Source organism: Carya illinoinensis, chromosome 11, assembly GCF_018687715.1.
Source record: "Carya illinoinensis cultivar Pawnee chromosome 11, C.illinoinensisPawnee_v1, whole genome shotgun sequence".
NCBI lineage: Eukaryota > Viridiplantae > Streptophyta > Magnoliopsida > Fagales > Juglandaceae > Carya > Carya illinoinensis.
Window position 1 is genome coordinate 35,982,963 of NC_056762.1, and position 17,727 is coordinate 36,000,689.

General features: G+C 33.6%; 1 protein-coding gene across 1 annotated transcript; it reads right to left on the minus strand.

Moving 5' to 3' along the window:
- Positions 1 to 10,975: 10,975 nt before the first annotated feature.
- Positions 10,976 to 11,947, minus strand: LOC122281803 (late embryogenesis abundant protein At1g64065-like). The gene has a single exon (XM_043093605.1). It carries the CDS (start codon positions 11,772 to 11,774, stop codon positions 11,223 to 11,225), a length of 552 nt encoding a protein of 183 aa, XP_042949539.1. The 5' UTR covers positions 11,775 to 11,947; the 3' UTR covers positions 10,976 to 11,222.
- Between the last annotated feature and the right edge of the window lie 5,780 nt (positions 11,948 to 17,727).

The following is a 17,727-nucleotide window of genomic DNA, read 5'->3' on the forward strand; positions in this document are numbered from 1 at the left end:
AAACTTATATGTGAATTCATCGGATTCTTCATCACATGAAAGGAATGCAAAGAAAAAAGAAGTTTCTTTGATTACTATTTCCTATATTCATTTAGAATTTGTCACAATTTTGCTATATTGATCTATTATATAATTATATGCTATGAGAGCATTGAGAGCAGATCACAGAGACAATCCTGGACTCCACAAGCGAATTGCCATAAATTAGTTTTAATAATTAGTTATAGGGCTTGAAGTTTTGAGCATATATATATATAAGGATAATTTAGAGCATCTTTAAAAATAAGATCTACCATTTTTTTTTAATGTTGGAATTAATCGGATGCACGTTATCGATCGATCTATCAGTCGCACTCTTGGGCACTTGCAAGAACGAGTTAGGATTAATGCAAACGTTCCATCAGTAGCGTGAATCGTGATGGGGTGTGCATTTTGACCACACCCATTTTCTTTTCTTAATCATTGCTTGCATTGATTAATAATAAGAAGGCAACAGAAGTTGAGTGGTTCATTGAAAATCTTTCTAAGAGACATAATGTAGAAATATTAATTAAAATAAGAAAATTTTTAAGTACTCTCGGAATACTACATGAAAAATTAAGTGTTTAGATCCCAAATATACCTAGAGGGGGTGAATAGGTATTTTCTAAATTTACTGAACTATTTGAATTATAATCAACCAATCAATTATATCATAGTAAATAATTAACACATCAATTTTGATAACAACATGGAAACTTATTTGAAAAACGTTTTCAAAATCTAAAACATCTCAAGGTATAAGTCACCACCTAAAATTCACTATAGAAATTAAGTTTGTAACAACTAATTTAGAAACATTTACAAGATCGTTAAAATAACTAAATCTAGCTTGTAACACTATCAGTATCCCACGTAATCTCTGTACTTTGGCAGCTCCAGACCACTGGCCGACCTGTCTATAGTTTCACCAAGAGCACCAACTCAATCGATCTCTACACCCAGGCAGCTCCAGAAATCCTTACAACCAACGAACATGTCCATACCAATGGACTAAGTAATACTCAAACACCAGCACAATATGATGAAGGTCTGTTTATCAATAGAGAATCTATCTTCAATGCGCAATGAATCTCTTTAGGTTTTCTCTAAAAAGTACAATGACAATGGCATCTCTGGCCTCTCTCCACAGCACAGAAGTCATGCATATTGTTCTATATATATATATATATATATACTTAGGGTTTAAGAAAACCAGTTAAAGAGTCCAAGCCCTAGTAAAAAATCGTTTTTTGGAATCTTCACTCAACTAAACAATCGAGTGAACATTTTGTCTAGTTTTTTACCTAGTAAAATTTGAAAATTCTTGTGAAACACAAATTTGTAGATAATTGAGTTAAATTTTCAAAGACACCAATATTACCAAAATAAGATATGAGAATAAAAATTTATGACTAATTTACTTAACATATTTACACCCGTAACAAAATGATCCAAAATCGCAACAAAAACCGGTTTGTTGTGATTTCTTGATCATAGGTAAATTGCCGAAAATTGATCCTGACATTTCTTGATTTTCGCTGGAGCAAATTTTCCCTATTTGTGGTGATTATTAATCACTAGAAATAGTATTAAAATCATCAGAAATATGACATTTTAACCATGGTTAAATGTCGACGACTTTATTTCTGGAGGGTAATATTTGTCGGAAATAGTCCCTGTCAAAAATATTTCCAACGAATGTAACTCGTCGGAAAAGATTTTTTACAAAAAAAAAAAAATTAGAAAAAATATTACACTAAACAAAAAATTTGTACTAAACAGATATATCTGTGAGGATTGGTTACACAATACTAAAAATCTTATCTCATCTCATCTCAACTTATTATTACAATTTTTTCAAATCCTCATACAAAATATAATAACCAAATTAACTTTTTCAAATCTCAATACAAAATTAATATTAAAAAATTATATTATAACAATATTTTATTTATTACTATTTAAAACATATCATCTCATCTCATCTGTGTAACCAAACGGAGCCTAAAGATATTAACTTGCAATCGGGGTAATACAAGGTTACTAAAGATATATATCTACGATCACATACCATATATATATATCCAAGTGTCATCAGTATGCCTAACACAGAGGCAAGAGAATGGAACAAACACTTTGGAAGTCTTAACTCTAGAAAGATGTCTTATTTGACATATTTGCAGGTTACAGCTTTCCCTATTAAGGAAGCTTTTGTTATAGTTTTTGTCCCCAAGTTACACCTAAGTTTATTAGCAGTAAGGAAATTGTCAATGAAATTGATTTTCACTACTATGGCTTGAAAATAGAAATAGAAATAACCAGTAACATGAGTCTCAACTCACAATAAAGAAGAATAAATATAATTGAAATATTATTAGAGGAGACACAAATAACCAAAAACTTATGGTAACTACTCGCTCTCGCCAGCACAAAAAGTTCTTGCTAATAGTCTTACAAAGAAAAGGTGAGCAAAATTAATGAAATCTATCAATTGTCAAAACGAGGCAAATATCAATCTAAAAAAAAAGAGAGAGAAAGTAAATCAAAAAAGCCAAAATCCAACCCTGGATTTGGTCATGTAGATAGTGTGTTTCTAATAAAAATCTAATCATGGAGAAACTAAGCTTTCTGCTATATGAACTCTGTTATTTTTACTCTATAACAGAGGATGCCCATGAAGATAGAGGAAAGAGCATGGAATCACTTACAATGAATCTAAGTACACTTAAAGTTGCAACAAAAAATTTCTCTTGATTCATATAAACTTGGACAATGAGGTTTTGGCCCTTTTTACAAGGATCAATCCATGGAAGATTGAGTACACTAATTTTATGATCCATCTAATTTACACAGACATGGCAACATTGGGCCAATGGAATAGGTTTGGAGTTGATTGATCCAACCTTATGATTTGGTATGAAATTGTAGGCTGGTTGTTCATTATCTCCACCAATTGCATTGCATATTGCCTCCCCCATGAATCTGGTTCTGGAACTTGTTGATCTATGGTGGAAAATGTTGGCCACGACCATGCTGCTATGGACCCTGCAGAAAAGATTCCTCTCAAACCTTTTGAAATAATAAATAAAAATAAGTCAATTCTAATAACCATATTATTCATGAATTTGGAATGAAACTCCAAGTTTAATATGATGAACGCAAAGTAACTACAACTAACAAAAAGTAAAACAAAGTAACTCAATAACATAAAGGTAGCCAAAGTTGTCATTTGAGGAACTTTTTTGCAAGACTTGGAACATAATGGGCCAAGTTTGGCAGTGATCAAGTTGTCTCCAATACCCCTCTCCAGGAATCCCTGATCAGGCCTAACTTTTCAACCATAACCAAAACTTAGTCATGTAAAAGATGAGAAAACATTGATAAAAAGATAAACTACAACTCCAATGCACAAAGTTTTGCAAACCTTGGATACCAATTAAGTATCTTGTGAGGGTGACCAATGTGATAGGCTAGAGTTGCATCTGGTCTTCAAAAAAATTTAAACTTTCAAAACGTAGCAGAGCCTCAACCATCTCCTCAACCTCTTAAAAGTCCTTGACAGATTAGGTAAATGGGAACTCACCAAAGAAGAGATAGTGAAAATCATTCACACTTATCAAAAATTTGGGTTTCAAGAGATTGATAAAAAAATTCAAGCTATTGATAAAGAATATTCTTCTCATTGGTTAATGGATAACCAAAAGTATATACCAGGCTCAAATCAAGCTGTGAACCAGACCAAGCTTCAAGAGATTTTCTCGTAGATGTACTAAAATTTTTGTAGTAAGAATCAATATTAACATCCTGCATGGAACACAACCGTATTATGGTGAGTATGATATGAAATTATAGCAAAAATTCCTATATGACAGAGGAACACAACAAAGTTACAAGAAACTTCTAAAATAAATTTCTAAGATCCCAAATCGATCCGGACACAACGAACTAGACAAAACGAACCCGAACACAATCGCGAAGAAACAACAACAGAAAGCAAAAGGATTACTGGGCTTGGATCGTATTCTAAAGGGCGAAACAGAACTAGACATGTGCAAATGATATCTTAGCTAAAAGAGATTCTACTTACTCCACGACTATATATAACTTAACAGTTTTATCTGAAGCTAAATGAAGCATCTAAAATGCAGCAATCTAAAATATATCATTTGGAGATATACATAAGCTAACCATTTGATTTGACAATGTAATAGATGGTTGAGTTGTAGCCTCTATTAATAGTGTGATAGATAAGATTTATTTTTGTCAACCTGTAGGCCAACTAATTTTAGAAACCAACCTCCTGTAGAAAATAATGTCAATCACGATTTAGAAACCAGAAAATCTAATCGAACCTATTAGTTTGAATAAAATCCTTGGTCACTTACTTAAGCTATTAATCTTAAAGAGAAGTGTTAAAAAAATATATTTTCATCTCCACTTGTTTAACACATATAAATAGAGGGTTAAACATAGTCAAAACATGATTCAAACTCAAGAAAAGGCAATGAATAGCCATAATATAATTTTTTTTTCCAAAACTACATAAATGAAATGAAAACAGGGCAGAAAATTCCATTTCACCTCCTCAAGCTATAGTTGCACAATTTTTTACTCTATCCACCTTTCCTCAACTCAGTTACACACCCAATTAAACAAGCATCAGAAGAAAATAAATGAGAACTCGAATTTGGAAGCCACTACACACAATCGGTCAACAGTAGATTTTTAGAAAACCATATAGCATGTCACGGTTTGCTTAGCATAAATCCAACCAAAAGAGATTTTTAGGAACTAAGTGTGTTACCTGACTTGTTCTTGTTCTCCCCAAGGTGCAAGTTTAAGCATCAAAATAAGGAAAATGGAAGTATGTGATCCAAAGGAATGGAGGAGCAATCTCGGTTGGAAGCAAAACAAAATTTTCGGAGTAACCTTAAGTTGCCATTTCGTGCAGAACACAAATCCACAAAAATGGAAACCAAAATTTGGAAGCTTGCCAATGTTTATCCCTCTCCTTGAGGAGATTTAGGCTAGGGTTCCACCCTTTGGAAATAAAGAGACGAGCTGGAAAGGAAGCCAAGGGTTAGGGTTTGGGCTTTCTGGAAATGGGCAAAAGGAACACAGAGAGAGAGAGAGAGAGAGAGAGAGAGAGAGAGAGAGAGATAGAGAGAGAGAGAGAGAGGAAAAAGGAGAGGTCGGTTAGTTTTTTAATTCCTAACTTTTTCCAGTGACAACTATTTGCCGGCAAAGGTTCAAAGTCGCTGCAAAAAGTCATGGCAACAATATTCCCACCGTATCAATTATTACTTGAACGGAAAAACCTTGAGGCCAGATGGATGTGAAAACTATTTTCACATTGGCCACTCAATAAGTATCACGTAGGCATTCTAAAAAGAATTAAAATTAACCCTCATACCGAAACTTCTCCCTCTCCTTCTTTCTCTCCCTCCCCCATCTGCACTTGATCCACTCGAAAGGTGAGCAAAGAGGGAATTGCATTCATGAAGGTTTTTGATGATCCAAATGCTTTGGTCTATTGGTGCTATGTCGATCCATTCTGAAAGTTGAAGAGGTTTCTTAACGTTGGGTGCGAGACTGTCCTTAATAAGAACATCAAAATTATCAACAATTTTGTGTACGAAGTGATTAGAACCAAGAGGAACTGTTGGCAGTGCAACAAGATTGCATGAGTTTCAAAGTTTCAACACTTCTATTTTTTAATTTTTGGAAATATTTGTTCTTGTGAAAAAAAATATTGCTTTTTGGTTTCCAAAATATTTACAGAAGGAAGCATTGTTACAAGTGAGAAGTATTAGTTTGAAATTAACCTTCCAATTTGGTACGACAAGATGTGCTTTGGTTTTAGTTTAATCTTGAAAACTTGTTTGCTGATTTCCAGGAGGAAAAGAAGGACATACTTTCAAGGTTCTTGGCGGAGAGCACAAGGCATGAACTTTTTGGGATCCTTTCTATGTTCATGCTCTTCTTCTCATTTCATGTATTCTAGCTTTGTGCATTTTCATTTCATGCCCATCTGAGCTAGCCTACATCTCTCGGTTGCTTTGCCCATCTCAGGAAAAGTTCCATTATGTATGAATTGTGAAGAGATATCTGGAAACTTTTTGGGAGATGGAATCACAATTTTGGGAGATTGGAGTTACATAGCAACAATCAGAGGGAGGGAGAGAAAATGTAGCAAGAACCGATGGTTGGAGATCATGATTTTGTGCTAAAATCAATTTTGAGAGAGAGAGAGAGAGAGAGAGAGAGAGAGAGAGAGAGAGAGAGAGAGAGAGAGAGAGAGAGAGAGAGACGAAGGGTGGGGGAGAGTAGCTAGGGGATGGGGGAGGGTGTATGAGGGTCCATTTTAATTCTTTTTAGAATGTCTATGTGGCACTTGTTGATTGGCCCATGTGAAATTAATTTTCATACCCATCCGACTTGGAGTGCCACTCTACTTGAATTCCTTTCACGGTAATTTTATTGCGCTGACTTTTTGTCACCACAAAAAGTTGCTCATTGTGGCAATTTTTCTCTCTTCGATGGAAACAAAATGCTGCAACAGTGCAATGAATTGTTGTGACAACAAAAACCGTCACAATAGGTTTCAAGTCGCCGTAAAAAGATTATACAGTGAATTCTCCATTAGCATTTCCCAATTTCACAATGGAATTATGTGGTGAAATGAAAAACGTCACGAACAAGTGCATTGTTACGGCAATTGTTTTGCGGCGAAATTAATTTTGTCGCAAAAGGCCTCTTATGTTGTAGTGAAATTTTGTCATAAAAACATGTGAATATATTATTTTTACACTAGACTACAGATGGCACAGTATTCACATTATGCCACAATATCCCTATAGACTGAACTGAACTGAATTGGACCGTACCATTAACTATATGTCTAATTGATCCAATTTGGTCCATGGATATTTTTCTCTTTTTTTTTTTTACAGAAAAATTAATTAAATTATTAAAATTAAAATTAAGTGAACTCTTTGATGTGGATTATGTCACTAACTCATTAAAAAATAATTAATTATAATTATATTTATCAATTTATGATGTGACTAGTTACTACCTTAGTATTCATAATGGCCTATATTAAAATTCTAATGTTTTATATATGGTTAATGAATATTAATTAATTTCATTTTCCATAGATTCTCCATATTGATATGCAAATTAGGTATTTTAAAAAAAATTATCTAATTACTTTAATTATGTGTAGATAGTAGAGTATGTATCTACATATAATAACATTATTCATGATATGATATATTAGTTAATTGATAGCATATTAACATTTTATATATGGTTAATGAATATTAAATAATTCCATGCTTATTTCCAACTTAGGTATCTTAAAAAAAATACCTAATTACTTTAATTAGGTGTAGATATAGAGTATGTATCTACATATAATAAAATGATTTATCATATGATATATATTAGTTAATTGATAGTATATATTATTTAATAGTTTATACGGTACCATATAAAATGTTAATTAATAATTAACATATACAATTACTATATAAAATAATATATTATATATTAAAAATATTTATATATATATATATATATACATTTAGTCGCAGTCTCGGTCCAATCCGGTCTATAAAAATATACCTTAGAAGTGGATCAATTACCGAATTTTTCTACATGTTGGGACCGAGATTAACCAATAAAACTATCGATCCGGACATAACCATGCAGTCCGAATAATCTTTTGGTCCAGACCAATATATAGTCTTACAGCTGCCAGCTGCCCTACAGGCAAATGCAAAACCAAAATTGTCTCCACAAACTAATTCATATATATTATTCATATTCTTGCACCCTCAGTACGCTCAATGACTATAATTTAATATATGCCTCAACATTATTAAAGTAATGTGGAATACAAATTAATAAAGGGCCCGTTACTCGAAAACTCTCCCATCTCTCTAGAGAACAAACTCGAAAACACCGTAAGAGGGGGGTGGGGAGCCTCGGCTCCTCCCTCCCTCCCATCGTCTCCGTCTGCTTGTTTTTTGTTTATGTCTTTTAGTTTTCTTCAAATAAGGCTTGAGGGGCTGTTTAATGGTGGCTTAAGGTTTTTTTGGTGTCTTTCGCGTAGTGACTCCGGAGGTTTTGTTGGTTTTGAGTTTCTGTGTTTGGCCTCCGGAGCAGGTAAGGGGGCTGAGTCTCGGATGCGCTGGGAGCAGAGCCCTGTTTTTTTCAATCAAAACAGAGGCCGACTAGTTCTAGATATATCCCCCAGTGGTCTGATTCAAACCCACCACCACGGAGGAGAATGGCGGCATGAGCAGACCGGCATGAGCAAGAAAACAGAGCCAAGCCGAACCAACGAGACGAGGCGCTTGTGCGGTGCCAAAGGGCGCACGTCGGACTGGAACGGATGGGTGGTTATGTGCGGCGTCGGGGGAAAGGCTGGTTGAAGCCGGCGACTATAGGGATGTCTCTGTGCGGACGCTCATGCACTTGTATTTTGGTGGAGGGGATCTCGCGGTGGAAGACGCAGGGGATGAAGATGAAGGGCGGCGGCTCTTAGTCGAAAACGATGAAACCCTAAGGACAAGGGCCGGGGCGAACCTTCACGGGTTGGGGGAGATACGGGTCGGCAGGGGAAGATACAGAATGTGGTGGGGAAACCCTAACGGGTTTGGGCCCCCACAAGCTTTCAATATGGGCTTTTGTCTCGGACTGGCTATTTGTTCTTACAGCCCATAAGCCAGTTTTTTTGTATTTGTTAGTTTAGCTTAGTTTTAGTAGTTAAAAGTAGACTTGAGTCCCACTCCTCTTTTGAGAGGAAGAATGTGGGTTTTAGTCCTACTCCTCCTTTGGAGGAAGGTAGGTGTTTGTACTCTTCCTCCTTGGGAGGAGAGAGTGTGGTGGTTCTCCTCCTCCTTGGGAGGATGGAGCGTGGGTGTACCTTTCTTCTTTGGAAGAAAGGTCGTTTAGCTCTGTTTTGACAGAGTGCTTTCTCTTCTAACTGTTGTTAGGAGAGAAGGTGAAGAAGTTTAGACAATGTCCGTCACAAAGAAATTTGTTGACGGGGAAGCTCCTGAGCAGTTGCGTTAGTTGACTTATAATCTGGTTCTCCTGTATTATTAAGTCACAGTTGTAACTTCGTTTTATTAATGAATGCAATGAAGCATTTTCCTTCAAAAAAAAAAATTAATAAAGGGCCCACGCAATTAAACAACGTTTCATGAATCCTAGTCTCCGAAAGACTGGATCGACTTAGAGAATGTGAAATATGCACTTGAAAGAGCACATGATGTTGGAACTTTGTATCTCAATTTGCTAATATCATGCTGTTAAGAAAAATAAAACTTTTTAATCCCATATAAAAATAGATTTAGTAATATGGATGCTGATGTTTGTCACTCGCATTAATAATAAACACTATTGTCAAACCTAGCTGGCTAGAGCAATATATCAAACACATAATTGAGGTGAAAGTCTGTCACATTAATTTATATAAAAAATATTAATATTTTAACTATTTCTATGAATATAATGAGGCTTACAATAAATGGTGCATATATAGTACATCTTACTTCTTATAAATAGTATAACTCTTTTTAGAAAGAGTAATAATAGATACAGTCGTAAAATTCGTTAGAGTCACGCAATTCTTATAAAAAATCAGTTTTTCTTTATATGGATCTAGTATTTATTTACTTTTTTAAACAAATTGTGCGGCACTTACTCACTCTATGATTGTAAATATCATTTTCCTTTTAAAAAATAAAAACTTCACATATAATAGGTTAAATCTATTTATTATAGAGATCTTTTTAATTGTAAATCAAGGATTGCTTAATGTTTTAGATTAGGGGCCTGACTGCTACGTCTACAGATTTCTTTTCTTTTCTTTTTTTTCTTTTTTCTTTTCAAACATTTTCTTAAAACCTTTAAACATTTATAAAAAACCCCAAAGTTATTATAAAATACTTAATTATTAAATTTTTAAAAAAAATTACAATCGGTGGGTATTCTCGGTTGGAGATTGGTAGCATTTTCCCTCTAGATTCATAACAACTAGTTATGTTGAAAAGTCTTCCATACATATTAATTAAAGGTGGGTACGGGGTCTGACCGGCTGGTGTCGACTTCAAATTTGAACTAATTATAAGCCGCAAGACTTGATAATATATATATATATATATAGCACTGGTACCGGCCGGCGGTGGGTGGCTGACCAGGAAATTAGCATTTTAGTTCAAACTTCAAACAGTACTGCAGCGCCAGTTCTGCTGGTTACAAAAATGAAATTTCAGCTTGATGGACCTGAACGCAAGCCATGCATGCAGTGCTGCTAACTCTGGCTCACATAATAATTAAGTGAGATCAAATTTCAGAAAAGATGCCTTTTTGCTCGAGCGAGTTGTTTGTTCCACACAAATTTTATATATAAAAGAACCCTTTTGTTTAAAGAAAATATTTTATCACAAAAATAATTTTAAAAAATTATATTATAAATTTATTTTAAATTGTAAAATTCTTCTTATATAAAGTAAATCTGACAAAAAAGAAATAAAAATAAATAAAGCGGCATAGAAGCCATCTCTGCTGCCAAGAAAATAAAAGAAAAAGGAAGGGAGAGACCAAATAACAGACAGCTTTATAGTTGCCAACAATTATCATGGTTTTTAGAGATTAAACATGTACTTAATATTTGAAACTGTACATACGGCCACGTGGTGTTCAACATCTTTGATACTTCAACACGGTACAGCCTCATGCATGTACTTGATTATTACTATGCATGCATCTTCATCTGGTTTTGTTTCACAATCTGGTTTTGTACTCAATTCCATGTGCATGCCTTCCAATTATAATTCAGATCGATATTGCAAGTGCCAAGATTTCCGAATTATTGAGGCGCGCAAAGATAGATGATCTAGTACTGTCAAGGAGTACTCTAAAATCAAGCAGAGGCATATTAAAGCAAGTCTGTTTATATATATATATATATATATCTGTATAATATAACACAAATCCAAAAGCTAAGGCGTACAAAACGAAGATAGATCGATCTAGAAATGACTGAATACGTACGACGTCAGCTCCTACAAAAGAATAAAAGAACAAACAAGAAATACACAAAAACCAAATAGTTAAAATTGACGATGGATCGATCGACAAACACCCACCCCGAAGGCGGTTATATTTTACGCATACATACTATTTCACTTGCACGTCAACTCCTGGATTGCACGCTGTGCCAATTCGACTGCAATGGTGCAGCTCATTTGACCAGACTTCTTCTTCTTGATAACCTTCATCAGGTGCACCTTTCCGCTCAGCTTGGCCTGGCTGCTCAGCCTCAGAACTCCAGACCCAATGTCATTCGCAAGGTTTGCATTCCCCGAGAGGCTGGCTGAGGTAACGTCGATGGTGACGTTGAATCTCTGAGTCTTCCTTGCCTTGGCACGCCCCTTGGGAATGACAGCCGACCCCACCTGCGTGTCCCCGTATAAGATGGTGACGTTGCTGCTATCGTACTTGAAGTGTCCGAAGTTTGTGTTCTTGATGGCCACCTGCGCAAACAATCTCATGTCGAAAGAAGATGAGTTGGTGCTGCTGGAAGTATTTTCTACCACCACAGCACCGAACCTGACTTTAGGACTCTTTACGCGCATCACAGTTAGGGCGAAGGCCAAGATGATAATGGTCTGAAACACTATGAAAGCAGCAACGTATACTAAGCATTTAGTGTTTCGTTTCCCCTCTCCCTTCATTGTGAATGATTGGTACGCACCTTGTTTAGTATGTGTTTGAAGGAGCTAGCTAGATAGCAAGGTTTTGTTTTCCTTAGTTTCTTAATCTTTTGCAAGATGAAATGGCAGAAAGGCTCTGAGCTGTGTGTCCTGGAGGCAAGGAGGAGTTGTGTATTTATAATATACGCTCGTATGGATCGAATGATCAGGAATGCATGACTTTAACAGCCTGCAGGGGTATGAAATAAAGGTTCATTCAGGCTTGAGATATTTTATTTTCTATTATTAATTTACTTAGTTTTCATAACGTGTTGGCCGGGAGACTTTGACCATTGCAATTACTGCATCTATTATATATATATTTATATATCCGAATCAGAAAATATTTATCTTATCTTATCTCATTATTATAATTTATTTAAATTTTTATATAAATTATAATAAAAAAATCAATTTTTTTAAATCTCAAAATAATAATATTATTATAATAATATTTTATTTAATTTTTATCTTTCATCTAAAATCATCTTATCTTTCAATCCAAATCAATAAAATGATAAGATTGTAATAGAACAGAAGCTTCTGCTAGTACCTACACCAGTTTTGGCGTTTAGCCATAACATTTAATAATGAATTGAAGACTAATGCCAGATTAATTAGATTATTTTCGCGTCCACTAGACTTGATCAAGCACAAATTTCTGTATGTTTCCCTTGTTTTGTATCCACGCAGGGCCGAGCTAGCTTGCTTAATGATTGGCTGGGTTGTTAGCTGTGGAGAAGTAACTTAATTGATTGCAATATTGAAAGCTAGGCACATGTTGCACTTACTAAAAAAATAACATGAAAAAACATTAGAGAATTTACACCAAATTAAAATACGGATATTTTTTGAAAATTTATAAAGAAGATCGAATACAAATAATTCTCAAGTTGAATCAATCATTTCCCTTCCATGGCCTTGCCAAGGAACAAAATTAAGCATTAAGTATTGGTTTATTGCCTTTTTTTTTCCTTTTAGTTTTATTTCATGCACTTTATATTTGGTTGTAATAGATTAATTTTTGTTTGAGACAGTCCCCCCCCCCTCTTCTCTCTTTGTAATTCTGATTTATTTTAATATATATATATATATATATATATATATAATATCCTTGATGAAATAAAAGAAACTGCAGGGTAGAGACCGATCATTGATCTGCAAATGGAGCTCGGCTCATTATCCACAAAACTAGTGTGCATATATAAGAAGATGGGATCAAAGTGTCCTGAACTCCTTCGTACGTACCTGCAGCTCATACTTTAGAATGACAAAGACATAAACATTTGGATTTGATGATTGATTACGTGGGTTTCAGTGCTCTATAATTTGTTTTTGAAATTCTATATATATATATATGCCAAGTCCCTTTTTCTTGCTTTTGCCCTATTGAATCGAAGGACCCGTACCCGCGTCTCCGATCCATTTAATCTCTTTATGACTTCTTTTCTAACATTTCGTGTGCCACCAAAAAAAACTGTTTTTAAATGGTAAGTTATTTAATGTAAAAATGATTATTTTCTAAATGAGTATGTTTTGGTCATAAATAGTCATTCTCATTATAAATAATTTGTCACAAATATTTTTTTTTTTTTTTTTTGTAGCTAACTAGACCAAAAGTAAGCAAATATAAAAGTTCTGATACTAAAATAAATTATGAAATCTAAAAAAATTTTACTACATACAATCACTTTTGTGTATTTATTACGTACTTCACTAATATAATTAGTAAAAATAATTATTTTATATTAAAAAATTATATAACTAATCATATTAATAGAGTCATGTGTAAAGAATACGTAAAAATAATTGAGTTTTTAAATCTTAAAACTGGAATTTATAAATTAATCAAATGCAAACCCAATCAGTTGTTCCAGTCAAAACTATAAAAAAGAGTAAAGGGGTTAAAATTGAAAAATCAACACGTTGTTCCAGTCAGAGACGCGGTTGATAATTGACATAATATATTGGGGGGTACTTTCTTCTGTCAATTGAGCAAAGAATTATTCTAATAATTCCTAGCTAGCTAGTGGGTTCACACAACGGGTCCGTACTCACGCTTCTAGATGACAAGGAAATATTGAAAATAAAGATGAGAATTCATGTGAACAAGAAATGGCCTCTCTCTCTGTCTCTCTCTCGCACGTATAAACAAAAGAAAAAGGTCTACCAAGTTTGAAAATGCACATTGGAAGCGATGAATGGCTGAGAAAATACCGTCAGGCAGCCGTTCAAGACTTCCACCAACATTAACCGTTTCAGCGATTCGGACAAGATGGGGTTACCTACGGACGTGGATTCATTTATTAATTTTATTTTGTGACGAGATTTTTTTTTAAACGTATTAAATAGACCGTTATCTACATATTTCAATTAAGATCTTTTTACAAAAAATCAAGAAGAATGATTATTTAGGCCAAGGAAATTTAAGCTACTTGCAAATGATGTACGTACGTAGAATAAGACATGAGTTACTGGACTTTTGAATTAAATTTTTGTAACTTTCCAAGCAGTTTGAAAAAATAAATATTTTGTCTATAAAAAAATTTTATAAAAATAAATATACAAACTAACGTGACTTCAATAATGAATTTACATAATGGTTGAGGGGGAGCCAAGTTGTTTCAAAATTCAAAATAGCCTCCAAATTTATTCATAATTTCATGTATATAGAAATTACCCATCTAAAATAAATTTATAATTTTCTTATTCTCATATACTTTTTAAAATTTTTTAAGTATATATATAGAAATGTCTCTTTCCAATTTTTTTCTTATAACCCTTAAATTTTATATAATTTCTATATCTTATATATTTTTAAGGATGTGGCCCCACTAAAATTAAATTAAAACTAAAATTAAGAGAAATAATGAACTATTAACATTGATCCCATAGTTTTTTATTATACAATTTTAAGTTTCTTAATATAGAATCCAAAGTGAAATATATATAAAAAATAAAAATAAATAAAAAAAATAAAAAAAATGCTTAAGATTGATGATTTCTTAAAAATGGTGGAGATGATTTATCCTCTAAACTACATTGAGTAAGGAAAAGTTTATTTAAACTCTCAATTGCAACATTCTATGCTTAATGTGACGTCAAAATAAATAGATTTTATATGAAATTTGATAAACTGACTTAGATATTAGAATGAGAGATGACATTCTAAAAGATTACTTGATAGTTTCAACAAAGAAAACAAATTCTAAATATTTTATATTTATAAAAATAATAATGAATTAATATTATTCTATGAAATACTGTAATCAAAAATCTGACACAGACATTAAGTTGTGTTTTTAGAATTTTATTTCTATGTTATTTGAAAAATTATCGAGATTTAATTTCATATACAGTTATGCCTTGTGATATTGTAATATTTTTTCATTTTACACAAACATCTCATGCAGTAGAAAAGTTGGCCCTCTAAGAATAATTGCTAGTTTTGCCATTGCACGGCTTGATATAATATATTAGATTATAAATTTATTTTTATTATAAAATAAATTTAATATTTCATATAAAATTATAACAATTTATGAATTTATTTTTATAAAATTTATTTATAGCAATAATACTTATCATTAAACCAAAAAAAAAAAAAAACAAAGCCAAGCTTTTCTATTCTTTTTATGCTGCCTGGTTCTAGCTATTAACCACCAAAACAAAAATTAATTACATTGCCAAAAACTAAGCGACTAAAAAGACACTTTTGACTTTCCTGAGTTCATCTCTTAAACACCTTTTCTTTACCGTTATCTCTGGGCAACTTTCCATTTCTTGATTAAGTAATATAACATTCGTGTCACCTTCCGCAGAAGCTAGAAAATTGGAGCAATAGGTATTATCTCTGTCTCTCTAATAAATTATTAGCAAGACATACCATACGTTTGCGATAGAACGTAATCACATATCGATACAGGGAGATTTGAGTGTACGTAATGAGGCCGAGTTGGTATATTCTACGCTAAATAGCGTTGGACTATTTCAAAGAAGGCAAATCATCTTAAATATGACACGAAAAAAATGAAGATTTCTTAGATTGCAGTAATATTCAGTATGTGTTAATATTTTAACCATAATTTTGGACGGACCAAATCCCATATATGACCCCAATTCAAAAAGTTCTATTAAGCACGAATGATGTGGTCGCCATGCATATATGCTACGTCTGGTAGTCCCTGTTCAACCCTGAAATCAACCATTTTCTCATCCGAATCATCAATATAAATTGTTATTTTCCTTTTACTAAAATGTTTCTCTATCACTTTTAAAGATAATTTTTATTTCAAATTGGATCAGATTTTAGCAAGATTCTTATTTTATTATGTATCTCAAGTGGGAAAACCTGGAGACAAGCCAGACTGGTCTTCTTCAAAAACCAGCCCACCAATAAATGCTCACCACGTAAGCATTTTGATTTACATACCATACATTTTCCTACACCCGAACCCACTCATCCCCTTTCTTCATATTTCCAACCCCAAACATCCATATTCATCCCTTTTCTTCGTCCCACTCCCAACTGCTCAAAGATAATCTTCATCTTCACTCATCCCAGCATGAACACAAAGAGAGAGTTCTATCATTGCGTGGATTATCCATTACAAGATCAGGAGAACTACTTCCATCCTCTCTCTCTCTCTCTCTCTCTCTCTCTCTCTCTAAACAAATAATTTTGGAAAAAAAATGCAAGCAACTTAAGAAAGACCCAGATCCTACATGCAATGAGCAAGCTGGAAAATTCACAACAACGACTCAAAGCACTTTTTTATCAAGACCTTCTGTGAACATGATTGACAAGGACTCTATCTTCTTCACCTACGCCCAAAACCAAATGTTGGCTACATTTTATATTCAAGAAAATTTAGGAAACAAGCGGACAACCTAGATGCCAATAATATAGATACTATAGTCCTCAACAACAAGAGGAACTCACTTACGAATCAAACTTCTTTCTCGATTTTCACTGCTGCAGGAGTTCAACAAACAGTAATGCCGAAAGAAAAAGATTTAACAAGAGGAGATGATGGAGATCAAATTAGGATATTTACCAAAAGGGTGCAAGATTTGATAAATCGAAAATAATTTTGCTTAGCCCAGAAGCTTTGCTTACTCATTTGTGAGAGGAAATGTGAGAAACCCAGAGAATTGCAAATCTATGTGAGTTTTTCTTACTGTCATGAAACTTTCTTTTATTATTTTTTCTTTTGTTTGTTTTACTACGTTTTTGGGAGATTTTTCAATTTTGGGGTGCGCAGGTGTGAAACTCGTCAAACTCCCCAAATCAAAAACATCTGCTTGAGAAATCATGCCCAGGAATGGGAAAAATCCAAATGATAGAACTCTTTATTCACGCGAAGTCTTTTAATTCGAGAAAACTCATAAATTCAAAAATAAAAGCAACCCAAATGATTAAAAGATTTCTTCTATTTATGCTCCTCCAGCCACCCTCCAACTAGACGTCCAATTATTTTGCAGTTCTCTTCATCCCCGTCCAATCAATGGGGAAGGGTTTCGGTGGGGAAGGTGATCTTCGAAGGGGAAGAAATTCGATCAGGTGCTATGCAGTGTATACGACTCATTCCCTTTTTCTTATGTGTACTCACCAGGTTGGAAGGTTGTTTTTCGATGAAAAACAACTGGGCTGTTCCAAAGCGGCTCTGATCTAAAGTTTATGCAACAGTTGATGTTTTGCCTTTCTGGCCAATATTCTAAAAACTTTCAAATCTTTTTAGTTATTTAAGCTCGGCTTGTAAGTTTTAGAGGCAATTCTTAACTTCTATGAATAAACCTTATTCTCATTGTATTCTCCCTATTTTGCATCTTTTCCAATCACAATCCCTAATTTTTATTAATGAACTAGCCGTCAAAATAATTCTTATTACATTTGGTATTATATATGCATGCAACAAACATGTTACATTATTTC